Source organism: Petaurus breviceps, unplaced genomic scaffold (genome assembly GCF_028583685.1).
Source record: "Petaurus breviceps papuanus isolate PSGF00001 unplaced genomic scaffold, PetGlider_PUasm1.0 37, whole genome shotgun sequence".
Taxonomy (NCBI): domain Eukaryota; kingdom Metazoa; phylum Chordata; class Mammalia; order Diprotodontia; family Petauridae; genus Petaurus; species Petaurus breviceps.
In genome coordinates this window covers 78,319,371-78,336,138 of record NW_027186296.1, presented here as the reverse complement: position 1 = coordinate 78,336,138, position 16,768 = coordinate 78,319,371, and the positions used below count along the sequence as shown (strand labels likewise).

General features: G+C 37.8%; 1 protein-coding gene across 7 annotated transcripts in view; it reads left to right on the top strand.

Annotated features, from left to right (window-relative positions):
• NT5C2 (5'-nucleotidase, cytosolic II) overlaps positions 1–16,768 on the top strand; it is a 266,169-nt gene that overhangs the window by 229,155 nt on the left and 20,246 nt on the right. For all 7 annotated transcript variants that reach the window (XM_069098865.1, XM_069098868.1, XM_069098864.1 and 4 more), the window contains 2 exons: positions 8,558–8,675; positions 11,034–11,129. In XM_069098865.1, the coding sequence (XP_068954966.1) occupies positions 8,558–8,675; positions 11,034–11,129 (214 nt within the window). The remainder of the gene's footprint in view (positions 1–8,557; positions 8,676–11,033; positions 11,130–16,768) is intronic.

Here is a 16,768-nt window from a genome sequence, read left to right as displayed (position 1 = left end):
TCAGACTATGTTTCTTGAATTGAACTAAGATGTTGGTGATTATTTTGTTGTCATTTTTCAGTTCTGTTGAACTTATTGTGAGCTTATTTGGGGTTTTCTTGGCAAAGATACTGGAGTGGTTTGTCATTTCCTTCCCAGTTCATTTTACAGATGAGGAATGAGGCAAACAGGGTTAAATGAGTTGCCTAGGGTCACACAGCTAGTAAGTGTCTGAGACCAGAGGCGAACTCAGGTTTTCCTGCTAGGCCCAGCACACTAGCTGTTGTGCCCTTTGGTGCCCAGTGATGGTTTTTACCTGTTTTAATACAGTCTTTTGTTTTTTTATATCCCATGTTTATGGTTTATTTTTTAAAATTCCTTGACTCAACATGCCACTCTCCATATTTTCCAAAAAAGTTTTTTGAACAAGAAAACTGGTGTTTTTTGTGAATTGGTTCTTTATTCGAGACTTAATTTGTAATCTCTTTATTCAAGTTATTGCTAATCAAATACTCTTCTACTCTATTGCATTTGTCTCTAAATGTGTGGAAAGTGTTTAAGCAGTAGCTTGGATTATTTGAAACCATCCATGAAGTAAGTATATGTTCTTCTATACATGGTACTTATATGCACTTTTTTTGTTTTAAAAATTAAGGATGCATTCAAAAAGCCAGATAAAAATCTGTCATCTAATTCCCAAATTAAAGCACAGAATTTCTGTATAGCAGGATTTACCAAACCCCCCCCCAAAAAAAAAATTTGTAGTGCAGGGACTGAGGCAAAATGCCAGTGAAGTGTGATCAATTTTTTAAAAAGGGCAAAACATTAGAAGCTCATCTTTGTCATCTCACAGTTTATTGATGGTCCTAGAATTAAAGAAAGAAAACTATTTCTTGGTGGCCAATGGGAAATTTTTTTCTACTCTACTTCCCCTCATTTATTTCAGAAGGGTAACTGTAATACTACTTTGTCTATTATTAGCCTTTTCTTAACCATTTGACATTAAAATCCTTTGGAAGTACTAAGTTATCTTTGTAAAATTAGTTACTGTTCTTTAATGTCTCCATATTCTTTCTTCATTGGATCATAAGTTTGTGGATTTAGAATTGAAGGGACTTTAGAAATTATTCTAGTCCAGACCCTTATTTTTACAGATGAGAAAACTTAGGCTCAGACAAGTTCAGTGACTTCCCCAAGATCATCCATGTAACCAAGTGACAGAGCTGGGATTCAAATCTCAAGCCCATATCCTTGGACTACAAACCCAGGACATTTTTCTATGTAAACTACTTTTGTATGTAAACTACTTTTGTTCTTGTAACAATGTTTAAGAGGATTACTTGAAAAGATTAATAAAAATATGGAATGGGGGCCATCTATTTAGATGGTACTTCAGTACTCATTATACTGAGAAAGAAGTTAGTGATTTGTAATGTGGAATACTAAATATCGAAAAACTGATTTGTTTCCAAGTTTTTTTTTTTAACTCTGTATTCTGTTTGGCGTCTTCCAATAATGTTTACTTTTTTTCCATTGTTGTGTCAGTATATAGCATACTTTTTCAGGGCATTTCAAAATTAGAAAAAAATTGCTTAAGAAACCTGGCTTTCTCTTCTACCCAGTGCCTAACTGGGTACGTGGCCACCTTCCATTCATATTTATGAATTTATCTGTCTGCCAGCTGCTAATCCATAAAACCATATTCAATATCCAAACTTGTCATGACTTTTGAATAAAGTAGCATGTGATTTAAAAAAAAATCTTCAGCAAAATTAAATTTTTTCTATTGCTTTTCCTTGCATTTTACAGAAAACCTTTCAGATGCATTTTAAAAATTAAAATGGCTTTTGTTTATTCTTTTTCTTTTATATACCTATAGAATTTCTTCTTACTATCTCTTTTGGGGATAGTGGTCATTGAAGAGACAAGTAATTATAATAGAGTCAAACTGTTTAGCAAAAGTTTTAGTTTAGGTAAAGCCTTGGGGATCAAACTTGATATGTCAAGGATCATGTGAACAGTTACTTGGGAAGACTGTGGAAGGGTGAGATTTTGAGAAGAATCTAGTGGTGCTCTTTATTACTATCATTTTGAGCATTTATTTTTTGGGGGCAGTTATGTGAAAGGATTAGTTTATGGTTATTCAAATTGTTACTGCATTACAGCAGGGAATTGAATCAAAGTGACCTTCCAGATCTTTAAGTTTTATATTTCTTTGCTATGATTTTCTTTTATTTCCTTGGGATGTATGTTTTAACAGCAACATTTTCCAGGATACTTTGTGGTTATTGAAACGTGAGTACCTCTTTTGGATTTCCGCTTGAATTGCCTTCTCTTTTCTTCAAGACTTTTCTTAAATGGTGGTCAGGAATTCAATAAGCTTAAGTTAATTATCATAGTACTCCAAGATGTTGATTATAACAGTGTGCCAACCCATTTATACCAATCCCTTTAACATTTTAGTCAAACATTTCACAGACATTTATTACGCTTCTGTTGCATTTTTAAAAATCTGTCAGCTATTTTGAATCTTTATTTCTGAATTTTCTTGTTAGTTGAAAAACAGTGTTAATTACATTAGTGATTTAGTTTGTCAGTTTTATTATTGCAGCAGTGCTGATATGTGGTGCTCTTTTGGTTCACCAAAAATGATCTGTGCGTTAGGTAAAAGTTTAAATTTTTAAAAATGTATATCCAGTATTTATATTTAATTTGAAAATTTGCATTTAAAATTTTCTTTTTTGTGCTTAACTTAGGCATGACATTCATTTACTAGTTAGTTTTATTAACGTGTTCTACAACTCTTCATACCTTCCTGGATGATGTGGTGTCATGATAGACCCCTTTGGTAGTCTGATTTGTTTTTCTGATCCCAGGGAATTAATGTTTTGGTTATTAAGGACCAGTATATTCAAATGTAGCATAACATCTTCAACCTGATTCTTTAATATTATAAATTTTTCTAATTTTATAAATAAATGTGTGATGTCTTTTTGATAATTTAAAGCATGGTGGAATGCTATAAAATTAGAGAATTTACTATTCTAGGTCTGTTTAGTGTATTTGATATTGCTAAAGAATGAAACTTGTTCGTGTTGAAAACATTTTTTTTTTTTAAGATTCTTGAGATAGAAGAGAGAAGAGCAAATACTTCATGAAAAATGTGTACTTAAAAACCTATGGCTGGGTCCTAACCTACCTTTAGTGTACCTTTGAATCTCATAACTATATTAATGGTTTTTTTTTCATGCTTCATTTACTGATCAAATATTTTTTGAGCAATTGCTGTTATCTATAGCTATGGGCCAGGTCCTGGGGAGAAGACATAATTCTTACCCTCATGTAACTTAGTGTCCAGAAGGGACTCTTAAAAAAGATGCAATGGCTGTTTTAAAAGGTAGAGTTTGAAAGTACCAGTGAAAGGTGCAAAGGCCTGGAGATGATTTGTTGGCTTCTTATTATCTATTTTACAACCAATTCCTTAAAACACAAGTCATCATATTTGTTCTCTATTGCTTTTCCACTGGGCATCAGATTACCTCTCAGCAAGAAGTTTGATGGAGGAGCTAAGCAATAGGGTTTGTGTATCCAAGCACACCTACCTGGTCATGGGCTTCTTCTGAGAAGTTAATTCATGTGGCTTAACAGTTTCAGAAACCGGTATAGTTAAATGTATCATATTTTCAACTTGTTTTCTTCTAACTAGAATAGGCAGTTGAGTGCTCTAACTTTACATAGGTACAATTAATCACTATCAGATACAATGCAATAAAATAACTTTTATAATATTTTTAGTTACCAAATAGACAAAACAAACCAGTTTGGTATTATCACTCCAATTATGCTTAAGTACAAAGCCACTAACATATCCTATCCCTTTCATTGTACTTCTAGTATATAATCTTTTTCCTTTCCATGCTGAACATCCTATAAACCCAGAATTTAAGAGTTTAGGAGGGACCTCAGGGGTCATCTAGAATTTCTCATTTATAAAAGGAAAGGAACACTAAAAATTCTTTACAAGAGGAAAGTGCCCAGTGACAGAATTGGGCCTTGGATGAAATTTCTTTTTTTTTTTTTTTACTGACTGATCAAGCTTGACTGGAAATAGTGTTTACAAATGCAAGCCACTCAAATCAGTTTCATTCTCTATTTTAAGCTTAGGCATCTGGACAGACTATGCCAGTTTTATCTTTCCATACCAAGGGTATGAAATTGTGGTGGGGAGAAGCAGGGGCAGGTTGACATGTGTTTCCTTTATAGATTACCAGTTTAAATGTTGACTTTGAAGCAAGAAGAGAGTGTATTCTAGTTTGCTGTTATGTCCTTTAAAGTCATCTTTGTTTCACTAGATACAGTATGATAATTAGTATGATAACTCTTACAGGCTATATTCAGTCCTTGTCATGTAAAAACTTTTTAATGTGATAAGACAAATGAAAGGAGTTTCTTTCCATCTGTCTATCTTTTGACTTAATATTTCAGGACCAGGCCTGGAGTGTGTTCCAGATTCAGGGTACAAGAAAAGTAAACAGAACCTACACTATCTTCTACACCTGTATTTTGGAATATCTGATAAGGCTAATTTTAGCAATTGCAAGCCGGAGGATGTTTACACCAGGATGGCAGCAGCTCCAGTAAACACCCAATCCCCAGATGGTGCCTCCCTGTCCTGGCCCATCACAACAGTTTTAAAACCAGCTTGGTTTTTTTGTTTGTTTTTTTTTAACAGGGGAGCCAGTGTAACTCCTTCAAGACTGGAGTGACACTCTGCATCTGCATCTGCCTCATGTGAGTTATCATTTTGGCAGCAGCACTTTGCCTAGGCTCAAACCTCTATAGAGGTTTGCCTTTTCTTTTGCAGGAAGTCTATAAAACTGCTACACAGTATGTCTTGGCAGCAAAGGTAAAAAGTGCATGAGGGTTCCAGTCTTCCCTGCACAACTTCCTGCTCATTCCAAGGGGGCTTTCTCTTCTATCACAGGTCTTGCCCGTCTATATGATCGATGACTACTCCTAACAGAGTCTGAGGGTTCACCTCTACAAATTTAGTTGATTTTTTTTAGTTCTTTTTTCCCCAAGCAAATTATACAAGAAACTATATCTTTGATATTTAAAAATATTTCTAAGTACTATTAATATAAAACCAACAGTATCTTTAAGTGTTATCAGTAACTTCAGCTTTCAAAGCTTTGGCTGTTCTCGTTATAGTGGAGTTATGTAATCTGAGAACACTGTGTGCTGCTGTAGTGGCAGAAACATTTCTCTGTTTTAGAACTTGGGGACCTGAAAATAACTTGTCCTTTTGTCTTTGGGATGTAGGCCCAATGGGGTAGGCCTGAGGACCCTTTTTAAAGAAGAAATAAATGAGCAGGGAATCTGTGATGATTATATTTAGCTTTAGGCCTTGGGCTGCTTTTTGGAGGCACAAAAAGGTCAGACCTAACAATTGGGCTTGAGGCTATAACACCATTTACTTGCCTCCCAGCCTGTAAGAAGAGTCGAAACTTGAGCCTCTGCAGCTGTGCAGAAGCATACATCCCTGCAGTCTGTGCATGGCAAGCCTTGAATAGGTGGCATTCCCTGTGCCCTACAAATGTCTAAGGCTGTCTTCCCAGGGACTAGGATGAGAAGGGATTTAAAAATATTTTTAGGAAGGGCTTTAAGTGCGTATTTACTTTGTTTCAGGAGTAAAGGGTCTTTTCATTAATACATTCCTGCAACCAGGACAGCAGGTTGTGTTTTAAATATATTCTCTCTGATAGCAGTTATGGAAGCATAAATTCTTTCCATGTGCTCTGTATTGCTGGACTTGGAGCATATTCTTCCTGCACCCTTCTTGCCCCAAAGCACATTTACACTGTGTCTTTCTCAAGTAGACAGTTTAATGACTGGGTAGTCATATTACTGAAATGACTATCTGGGCAGCTGGTGAGAAAATGTCAGTAGCCTGTAGTTCATACTGATTAAGATAGTGCTTGCTGAAATGAAGAGGGTTGTCAAGATGGAGCTTGGACTCTCTACACTCTAAATCCATTCCCACCTGTGACTAATTAAAGTAGAGTTTACTTTGGACACTGTTAGAGTAATTGGAGAGCTGTGTGTTTTCACCACCAGGGATCTAATCTGATGACTCCACTGTGATAGCCTTCTGCAAACTAGAAATCCTTCTACGGCAATAATGGGCTTCACTGGAAAGACCACTTGATTGAAAATCAGGAGAGTTGGAGTCTAGTACCAACTCTGTTCTTTACTTGCTTTTTTACTTTGGATCAGTAATTTACCATCTCTGACCTTCATTTTTCTCAACTGGAAAATGGGGAAAATTATCACTTGTCCCTTTGAAGTATGTTGAGTTAGATTGGGAAAAAATGGTCTATATAAATTTAAGGCATTTATATTAAATTGTTTTTTTCAGGAAGAGTCTTCAGATAGAAAAATTGCCCTTATGAACAATCCATTCTTTTTATAAAGTGTGCAGTGCTTTTCTTCCAAGTGTTTCCAAGGAATCATGTTTTAAAATTATTGTTTGAAGATGTGAGGATTTCTTCTTTTGAAATCATTTTAAGGGAAGTTATTGGTTCTTATTTACAAACTATTTCAAGAAAGTTCTAGGTTTTAATCAGCAATCATTCCATCACTCTGTACTTACCCAGCTCCCTAATTTAGTAATCCTAGTGTTTTAGAGATTAAATATGGGCTGTGATATATAAGAGTAGTTTGTTTTGCCTGGGGAGTTTTGAGGTGTATACAGTAATTTATGAAAAGCAGTAGTTGGAAAAAAATTTAGTACAGGTCAAATCGTATTAAAATGAACTCCAAAGCATTGCACAATTTAAAAAAAAAATCTGTATTGGAGTTTAGTTGTATCAAAATAAAAGGGTTGTGGGCCAGAGCATTTTTGTTTTGTAGAAATGTTGTAATGGGATATGGTCCTTGTTGGGAGGGAAAGGGGGAAGGGGGAAGTTGGGGAGGGATGCCTTATAGTATTAAAACAGTTCCCTTAGAGTTAGCTCAATTAGTGGTTTCCTGGTACCTTTGACATTGGAGAAGTTAAATATATTCTAAAGGTAATATGGTGCTAAGGCAAGAGAATCTAACACAAAATGTCAGCACACAGAGGGCTTCAAAAGTTTGGATTATAGTCAGGACAAAAAAATGCTCAAGAGTTAGTCTTGCATGTGATAGCAGATGGTGGGGCACTGTTAAGTTCCAACTGCCTGGTAGACCCAAAAGAAATCTAGTAAGGAGTCTCCTCTTTGTCATTGACACTTTGGAGAATAGACGCAAGATCTGTATAAAAGTTTGACTTTTCATTTTTTCAATGGATAAATAGGAGAATATTTCTTACTTTAGTATGACTTGAGATGGTGGGGGAAAGGAGGGAGATAATTTAAAATTTCATCATGAGCAAGCAGAATTAACAACCAAAAAATTGGTCAGGAGAGTAGGATGAAATAATGTAATAGAAATCAAAAGCAATATGTGATCAACAGTAACAGAAGTAGTGGTATCATGAGACTACAAAGAGTTATTTTACCTTCCTCATACCCACTTAACAAACTGACAGATTTATATGTTTATTGATATCCTTTCCATTAATCTATTCAAGCCCTTTATGAGGGGAATTAATTTGTTGTACCTTCTCATCCCCTTACACCATCATTACATCATGACATCGCCTCCTTTCATCAATTATTTTTTTTGTTTACATGCCCATGGGAAACCCAACTCTCCTACCTTTCCCTACTGTATCAAACTATCAGTGCTGCTCCCAATTTATAAAAAGTAGACTGCATTTTATATCATGGTTTTTGAAAGGATATCTCATACGTTTTATCATTTGTGGACTACCTGCTTATCTGACTCTACTATTTATATGATGAAGTGATACCTGCTTAAATATCTCATTTGGAGGAGAGCTATTTAAAGGAACAGTATTTTCTGTGTAATGAACTGAAACCTTTTTCTGATGAAATTTTGATAGATTTAACATTGTAATAGCTGATTAACAAATGTATATTCTGTCTAGCAAATGCAGTTGAACATATTGGTGGAAAGTGAATGTAAAACCAACACCAAGATGAGATTCCCAGAGAGGAAAAAGAAGGTCTGATAAAATCATGGAAAGATTCTTGTCACACCAGATGTGTGATGAAGCCCTTCACTATTGATAAACCTCTAGTCTGAGTCCCATCAGTAATATTCTCTTGGAGAATATTGATGATACAAATAGCCATACAGCTTAGATTTTATTTCTTGATAACATGGGGCTAGGAAGGGAGAAGGTAGGTAGAAGAAGAAATAATGTTTGGCATAAGTTTCTTCTGAGATAAGGAATTCTGCTGGGCTTTTGGAAGTTTCATCTGGTATTAAAATAGTAGCTGCAGGGGTAAGCTGCATTTTTACAGTTTCATAACAATTCCCATATCACAGTGTTCATGATTGGAAGAACAAAAATGACAGTCTTAGGGGAGGGAAAGTAGGTAAGAGAAGAAAAGAAATAGCTTTCATTTGCCTTCTCCCTTAATTGACTGTTCTTTTGCCTTGACTAATTAAGTCTCTCTTCTTTGTGCAGTGTATAAATCGCCGGAGTATGAATCTCTTGGTTTTGACCTGACCGTTGAAAGATTAGTTTCCATTGGATACCCTCAGGAGCTGCTCAGTTTTGCTTATGATTCTACATTCCCTACCAGGTAAATTTTTTTTAAGCAATTGGTGTTAAGTAACTTGCGCAAGATTACACAGCCAGTTATTTCTGGGTGTGGTGCTAAGTATCTGAGCCCAGATTTGATCCCCAAGTCATCCCAACACTGGAGCCGGTGCTCTTACTTGCTGAGCCACCTGGCCGCCCCTCAGGTAATTGTTAATGGCATTGGGATAGGACTGGCATCACTGATGAGAGAAATGATTATCGAATAACCAGTTATTGAGGGAGATCAGGATTTTTTTTCTTCCTTATTTGTAGATTAGGTCAAAGCTTAGTTCTGAAGGGCAGGACAAATGATGAGATGAAATCTTTGCTAGAAAACCTAGAAAAGAATTTAATCTAAGGCAAATTCTGGCCCATTGTATTCTGTTGTGGCAGGTTTGGGCAGGAGGGTAGAGCCTTTTTAGAGATGGCCTAGGCTGGGGGTGGCCTAGGAACAGAAATGATCAGAGTCATATCTTACAGTCCTTAATTAGAATAGGTCCTCCTGTCATTATGATATTCAATCTTCTCATTGTTAACCAATCAGAGTTGATTGCTACCTTTAGGAACACCCACTCTTCCAAGGGCATATAAGCATTGAGTGGGTTCCTTGAGGGGTCATTGGCATTTGAGAATGCCGCTGACCCCTTTTATTAATTATCTGCTAGCATGATTAATAATATGATTAATTATCCAGAATCTATGTCTCTCAAACTTTTTATGTCACACCACCTTTTGCCCACCAAGTTAATAGCTACAAAATTATCTCTGAAAGAAGGGAAAAGAATTTTTTGGTCTGTGTTGATTAAAACTTGTCTCACAGAGTATTACCTCTAGATAAAATACAATCCTCCTTGAAAATAAAGCCAAGCTGTTTTAAATCAGCTTCCAGTTAATCAAGTAGCATTTAGTAAGTACTTGTTGTATGCCAGACACTGTGCAAAATCCCAGGGAAAGAGAGAAAAAGGAAAAGTCCTAGTCCTCAGGGAACTTATGTTATAACAAGGGAGACAGCATGTGTGTGTACTGTCTATATTCCCTATATACTTATAAATACAAGGCAATTTGGGGGAGAGAAAGGGTGGCAAGGATCAGGAAAGGCTTCACATAAAAGGTAATAAAAGGAAAGGGAGGATTCCAGGAGGTGAAAATAAGGAAGGAATATGTTGTAGGCCTGGAAGATAGCCAGTGCAAAGGCCTGGAGGTGGGAGATGGTATGTTTTATATGAGGAACAGCAAGTAGGAAAGTGTGGCTGGGCTTTAATAGTACTGATGGGGAGTAATGAATATCTAGGAAGTCTGGAAAGGTAGGAAGGGGCCCGGGAGTGAAGAGCTTTAAATGTCAAATGGAAGAGTGTGTATTTGATCCTAAAGGTAATGATGGACCACAGAAGTTTATTGAATAGGGGTTGACCTGGATTGGAATGGGGGAAAACTTGAGGCATGGAGAGCAAATGGGGAGTGATAGTGGTAATGTAAAAGTGATAAGAGCCTGTGCTATGGTGGTGGCTGTATGAATAGGGACAGATGTGTGGAATGTCATGAAAATAGACAAGGTTTGGCAGCGTTTAGATATGTGGGGTGAGGAGTTGTACATAGCACTGAAGCTGTGATTCTGGGTGACTGTGGAAAGATAGTGCTACCTTCTACATTCATGAGGAAGTTCAGAAGAAGGGAGAACTAGGGCAAAGCTAATGAGAATTCATGTTGAGTTTCAGGTATCCCCAGAACATCAGTTCATATCAGTCTGATCCAGTTCAAAATGGACAGTAGTTGGAGATGCACACTTGGAGCTTAGGAGAGGATCTAGGGCTGGACATAGAAATCTGGGAGTCATCTGCACAGAGATGATAATTAAATGCTTGGGAACTGATTGGGGTCACCAGGTAGGAGAGTGTGTAGAGAGAAAGGGCCCAAAGACCTCTTAACACTGGGGTAGTAATACTGTATGTTCTTTTTCTTTTTTTTTTCTCAAGGCAATCAGGGTTAAGTGACTTGCCCAGGGTTATAAAGCTAGTAGGGGTTGAGTGTCTGAGGCCAGATTTGGACTCCTCCAGACTCCAGGGCTGGTGCTCTATCCACTGCACCACCTAACTGCCCCTACATTTTCTAGATTTAATAGGGAGACTCAGATCTAATAACTTTCATTGAATATCTTATGCATCACTTTCTGTAGGGAGGCATCTGATGCCTGTCTAAAAAATTTTAGAGATTTTTATCTGTTTAGTCCAACCTCCAATGTTTATGTTTTTCTGGGACATACTTATTTGTCTCTACACTGTCATTAGGGTCCATAGCGGTGTTGTGATGTGAGTTTTGCTACTATTATTTCATATCCACTTTTAAAAAATTTTTCATACAGAGGACTGGTCTTTGATACACTATATGGGAACTTGCTGAAAGTTGATGCCTATGGAAACCTCCTGGTATGTGCACATGGATTTAACTTCATAAGGGGGTAAGTATCTGTTCTAGGACATTTCAGCCATCCTGGGGCCTAGGGAAACTTTCACAGAAGAGACAGACAGGCCAGTGAATACTGAAAGTAATAGGCCTTTGTTAAGTCTATTTTTAATACATACAAGGGAAAGCTTGAGACCTAAAATGACCACCTGAGCTCCATTCCTGTCTCCCACCCTCACGCCCCTCCCCAGGAATGTGTAGGATATTCCAAGGGACAACCAGGTTGACTGTGGAACCACAGGTGTGATGGTCTTTATTGCAATATCCTGGAGGACTTCCCCATCAGGACAGTTCAGTGTGAGGGTTAGAGGTTTTAAAGGGAGGGAGAAAGCTTCTCACTGAGACAGGTCTGATTACTTGTCATTGATGTACTCTGGGGTTTAGTTAGAAAGGCAAATTTCCATCATGGACGCTTTTAGGTATAGAATATTCTAGCATCTCTGTGCTTCTTTGACCTTATGATATATGATTATAGCAAGAGGAAGAATGATCTAGGAGTACTACAATATCAAAATATCATCCTCTTTCTTGCATTATTATGATTAAATGAGAACTGTATAAAGATGGCATTGTCTTCTGAAATGTAGGAATACCTTGGAGATACAGGTTTGGTTCCAGACCACTGTAACAAAGTGAATGTTGCAATAAAGCAAGTCATGTGATTTTTTTTGGGGGGGGGAGGGGTGTTTCATTATGTTTATACTATACTGTAGTCTTATTAAATGTGCAGTAGTATTATATCTTTTAAAAAAAACCCAATGCACATACCTTAATTAAAAAATACTTTATTGTTAAAAAATACTATCATCTGAGCCTTCAGTGAGTCATAATCTTTTTGCTGGTGGAGGGTCTTGCCTCAGTATTGATAGCAGCTGACTGATGAGGGTGCTGGTTGTTGAAGGTTGGGGTGGCTGTGTCAGTTTATTAAAATTAAACAACAATGAAGTTTTGCTGCATCAATTGACTCTTCCTTTAACTTGAACACTTTGAAGTCATTGTTGTTAAGCCAGGGTTATTAATTGACCTAATTTCAATATTGTTTTGTCTTAGGGAATAGGGAGACCTGAAGAGAGGGAGAGAGAAGGGAGAATGGTTGGTCAGTGGGACAGTCAGAACACACAAAGCATTTATCCATTAAGTTCACCATCTTTTATGGGTGCAGTTTGTGGTGCCCAAAAATAATTACATTAGTAACATCAGAAATCACTGATCATAGGTCACCATAATAATGAAAAAGTTTGAAACATTATGAGAATTTCCAGAATGTAACAGAGACATGTGAGCACATGCTGTTTGAAAAAGGGCACCAAACGGCTTGCTCGACCCAGGGTTGCCACGGACCTTCAATTAGTTTAAAAAAAAAAAGCAATATCTGTGAAGCTCAGTAAAACAAGGTATATCTGTATCACACTTTTCAGATTTCCTTAGTTTCACTTGTTTATAGATCTAGGGCAGAAAGAGACTTTACTGAAGTTCATCTTTCTCTATCTGGAAGTGCCTTTAGAGTTCATGTCATTGAACCTCCTTATTTACAGTAAAGAAACTGAGACAGAAGTTAAGTGATTTGTTGAAGGTCACAATGGCTAGTAAGTGACTGAGCAAAGACTTGCTATTGACCCAAAATCCAACCCTCTTTCCACTCAACCCCACCGTTTTACCACTGAGAAGCACCTTTCTTTGGCCTTTCCCCTTCATCCCTTAGGTTCACCACACCTGCTCTTCATACATACAAATCCTCCAGTCACTTACTGGGGCCCCCCCCCCATTTCTTAATATTGTAATACTTCATCTCTTTGTCTGTGCTGTGCCCTTTACTAATGGGGACCTCCTTGCTCAGCATAGGTCAGTGATGCTTTTTACCTGTACCCTTGTCCTTGCTTCTTTTCTTTGTCTCTGTGCTTCTTTGACCTTATGATATTGTTGTTGTGTTGTGTCCAACTCTTTGTGACCCCATTTGGGGTTTTCTTGGCAAAGATACTGGAGTGGTTTGTTATTTCCTTCTCCAGTTTATTTTACAGATGAGGAAACTAAGGCAAACAGGGTTAAGTGACTTGCCCAGGGTCATACAGCTAGTAAGTGTCTGAGGCCAGAAGTGAAGTCTACGAGACTCCAGGCCCAGTGCTCTATCCACTGTGCTACCTAACTGCCCCAATATCTTTTGGCCTTATGTCAGACCTCAAACCTAGGTCACTTTTACTGTTGACTTTCTTTGCTTCTGCTTCAGGACCATGCAACACTTCTGGAAGAAGTTATAGATATGACCCACTCCAGGTTTATGCTTTTCAACCTCAGCTCATAGTTCATTTTCACTGTATTGTCTTTATATCTCAATATTCTTTTTATCTCAAATTCTTTTTCTGTGCCTATTTTCTCATACTTCTCTTCAACCTCAGAGATGGAGGTGTACTTCCTCTCTAAAGTTTTCCCCTTTACCTTATTAGATCTCAGCCTTTAGCAGTTCCTGAAGGAACTTGCTTTCAAATTTATTTCTTCCTTTTCCAGCATCAGTTTCTCCTCCATTGGATCCTTCACCTTTGCTTTAAAACATGCACAGATCTCTTCCATCCCACAAGCTGCCATTTTGTTTTCTCCTTTCTTTAACTTTGAAACTTGTGAAATGAGTTGTCTATACGCAGCGTTTCTGTAGTATTCTGTAATTTACTACCATATAACATTACCAGAAGATACTGGTTTTTAAAAGATGTGTTTACATTTCCTAAATGCAGTCTACCCTGTTTTCTACCTCCTAGTCAGTACTTAAGTGGACTTGTGACTTTGTCAATGTGAATGCTCCCTCTAATGGTGTAGGTAACGCCATCTGATCCTCTCTGGTTTTCCCTAAATCTTCTATGAATGTCAACCTAGTGTGCTTCTTTTCTGAGTGTTTTAAGAGGAGAAAGAAAAGGGGATATTAAAAAAGGAATACATTATTGTAGAATAGAGGAAAAGGGAGGTGTAACTTTATTTCTCATAGCTAGGTTATGTGAGAAGGATACAAATAGAGGAGAGAGTGGGGGCAGTGGGATCAAATTAACCTCACAATCATATAAAATAAAGGGTTGGAAAAACACAGTTTGATGTAGAAATACTTTAAATTCAGCAAAGAAAAAAGATGGGTCGGGGTTATGAGTGTTCATCAGTTAGTATCAGAGAGTGCCTGCAGTTCCTCCTTCAGGTGATTAGGAAGTCATATCAGTAGCCTGAACTTTTTTTTTTTTTTTTAAAGCAATCGGGGTTAAGTAACTTGCTCAAGGTTACACGGCCAGTTATTTCTGGGTGTGGTACTAAGTATCTGAGCCCCGATTTGATCCCCAGGTCATCCCAACACTGGAGCCGGTGCTCTTACTTGCTGAGCCACCTGGCCGCCCCTAGCCTGAACTTTTAATCCTCTGAACCATTAAAGTCTTGAGAACAGTTTCATATCTTTTAGGAAAAACTCATCTAATTTGCATGGGCAATAGGAGTTAGAATATTGCTCCCACTTCACTTTTACATTGAAGTCGCCAAAAATCAAGACTTACATTGATTTAATTTGGAGGGTTAAGGTTCTTTGTCAAGTTCTTTGTAGGATTTTTCCAACTCTTCACCCTCTACAATGGACATTGGTCCAGAATATAGAATTGTCTTCCTGGTGTCTTTTTGCTTGTGCTTATTACAAGCACTTTCACGATAATGAAAATAGCCCACAAAATTATGTTTCTTGTTGCCTTTGGATACACAATCGATCCAATTCCTTAACCTCTTACAATTTATATTTTTCTTTAATTCATGGGTTGCCGTGGCCAAGTAATTTAACACCTAGTGACCACCAGCTTATTTGTGATGAGTTTTTCTATATTTAGCCAGGCTGGTTTTTGGAAAACAGATAACAGTCTCTTCCTTAGGTTATACTTGAAGCCAGAGCTTAAACTACCCTGGCATAGTTTTGTTGGGGTTTTTTGTTTGTTTGTTTGCTTTTTAGAGGGAGGAAGGCTGGGCAATTGGGGTTGAGTGACTTGCCCGAGGTCACACGGCTAGTAAGTGTTAAGGGTCAAGTTTCTGAGGTCAGATTTGAACTCAGGGCTGGCATAGTTTTTGAGAAACCAGGGTCACTTCTATGTGAAAATGACACAAAGGACTCAGTCTTTGGTGGCAGTTTCCTTAACATTTGTATCCTGGCTTCCAACCCAACCACTCCATGACACCCTACTATCAAAGGCCTTTTCTTTGACTTTGTGTTTGCTTATCTTCCCTTAACATTCTATCCTCTCAACTTCCCCAGGACACTTTCCTATTCTAGTTTCCCTGTACTTCTCTTAGCACTTCTTCCTTTTATCATTTTTCTTTTTCCTTTCATTCTGCTTAGCTATACATTTTCCCCTAAGGCTGAGTTCTCAAATCTCAGGGCTTAAGAGATCACATTTATGCTAATGTTTACATTTAAAACAGAAACTTTATATTTTTAAGCCTGTTTTCTCACTAGGCCTGGGATCATTGGATCATATTAGTGCCAGAGGGGAGCTTAGAGATGACCTCATCAGAACTCATTATTTTAAAATGGCAGGGAAGGAAATCGAGGTAAAGGGGAAGAAACTCAAGATCACAAATAGGAAACAGCTTCTGTCTTCAGTGACCTATTGTGACCTCAAATTCAGCATGTACAAATCTCGTTTCCTCATCCTTCCCCGTTACTGTTCATAACACCTCCATTCTCCAAATTACCAAGGCATGAAAACAGCTGTCTCCCCATAGCCTGCCAATAAGTACTTCCACCTGCATTCACCAAAGTATTCAAAAATGCCAAGCACTTACTTAGTGCAATGCTGCCACTGTGGAAACAAAAGAGAGCCACACAAATTCCAAAAAAATGAAAAGAAATTTCACATAGAGGACAGCCACAAATTCTTATGTATCTGGTGGATCTGTCATCAGCCTGCAACATATAACCCTATAACCAATAAGGAACTTTAGAAGAAGAACAGGAGTAAAAGTTGTCATTAAGAAAACATATGGTAGGAAGAGAAGATGTTTGGTCACTTGGAGAGGGAGAAGATAACAGCCAGAGGGCTTCACTGATGTCTTTTCATTGTTTGGAGAAAGTTAGAAAGGCCTCCAGCAAGGGAGGTGCACTCCTCAAGGTCAGCTTGAGAGCTGCACAAGATGGACTGAGGAGCATTGGCTGCAGGCTCTGCTGTTGGAGGAAACTCCCAAATCAGTGGAATCACAAGATGCATTGAAGAACCGAGTACTGACTATGTGCAGTGTACTCTTGGACATTGGGGAAGAGCCAGACTGAAAGTAGCTTCTCCAGGAGCCAGGGTGATGAGATGGGTAGATGTTTACATGCCAAATTAGACTTTCACCACTGCATTTGCTGTTGAAATAGTAATGGTACATACAGTTAGGCTTTCAGGGACTGCTCTTGTGTTCCCCTGAAGCTTCAGTTGTTTTATTAGTGAAATACTAGCAGTTGCAGAGAAATTGTCAATTGTCCTATCTATGTAAGGCATAATTGGGAGGCCGCATAGCAAAGTTATCAGCACTAAGAAATTGCAAGTGCTAATGGATATGGCCACAGGCTAAAATTAGTGTCACCAGTGGAAATGTTCTGGCTACTCTAGTTATCAGCACATTTCTGCATTCTCCCTCAATCTG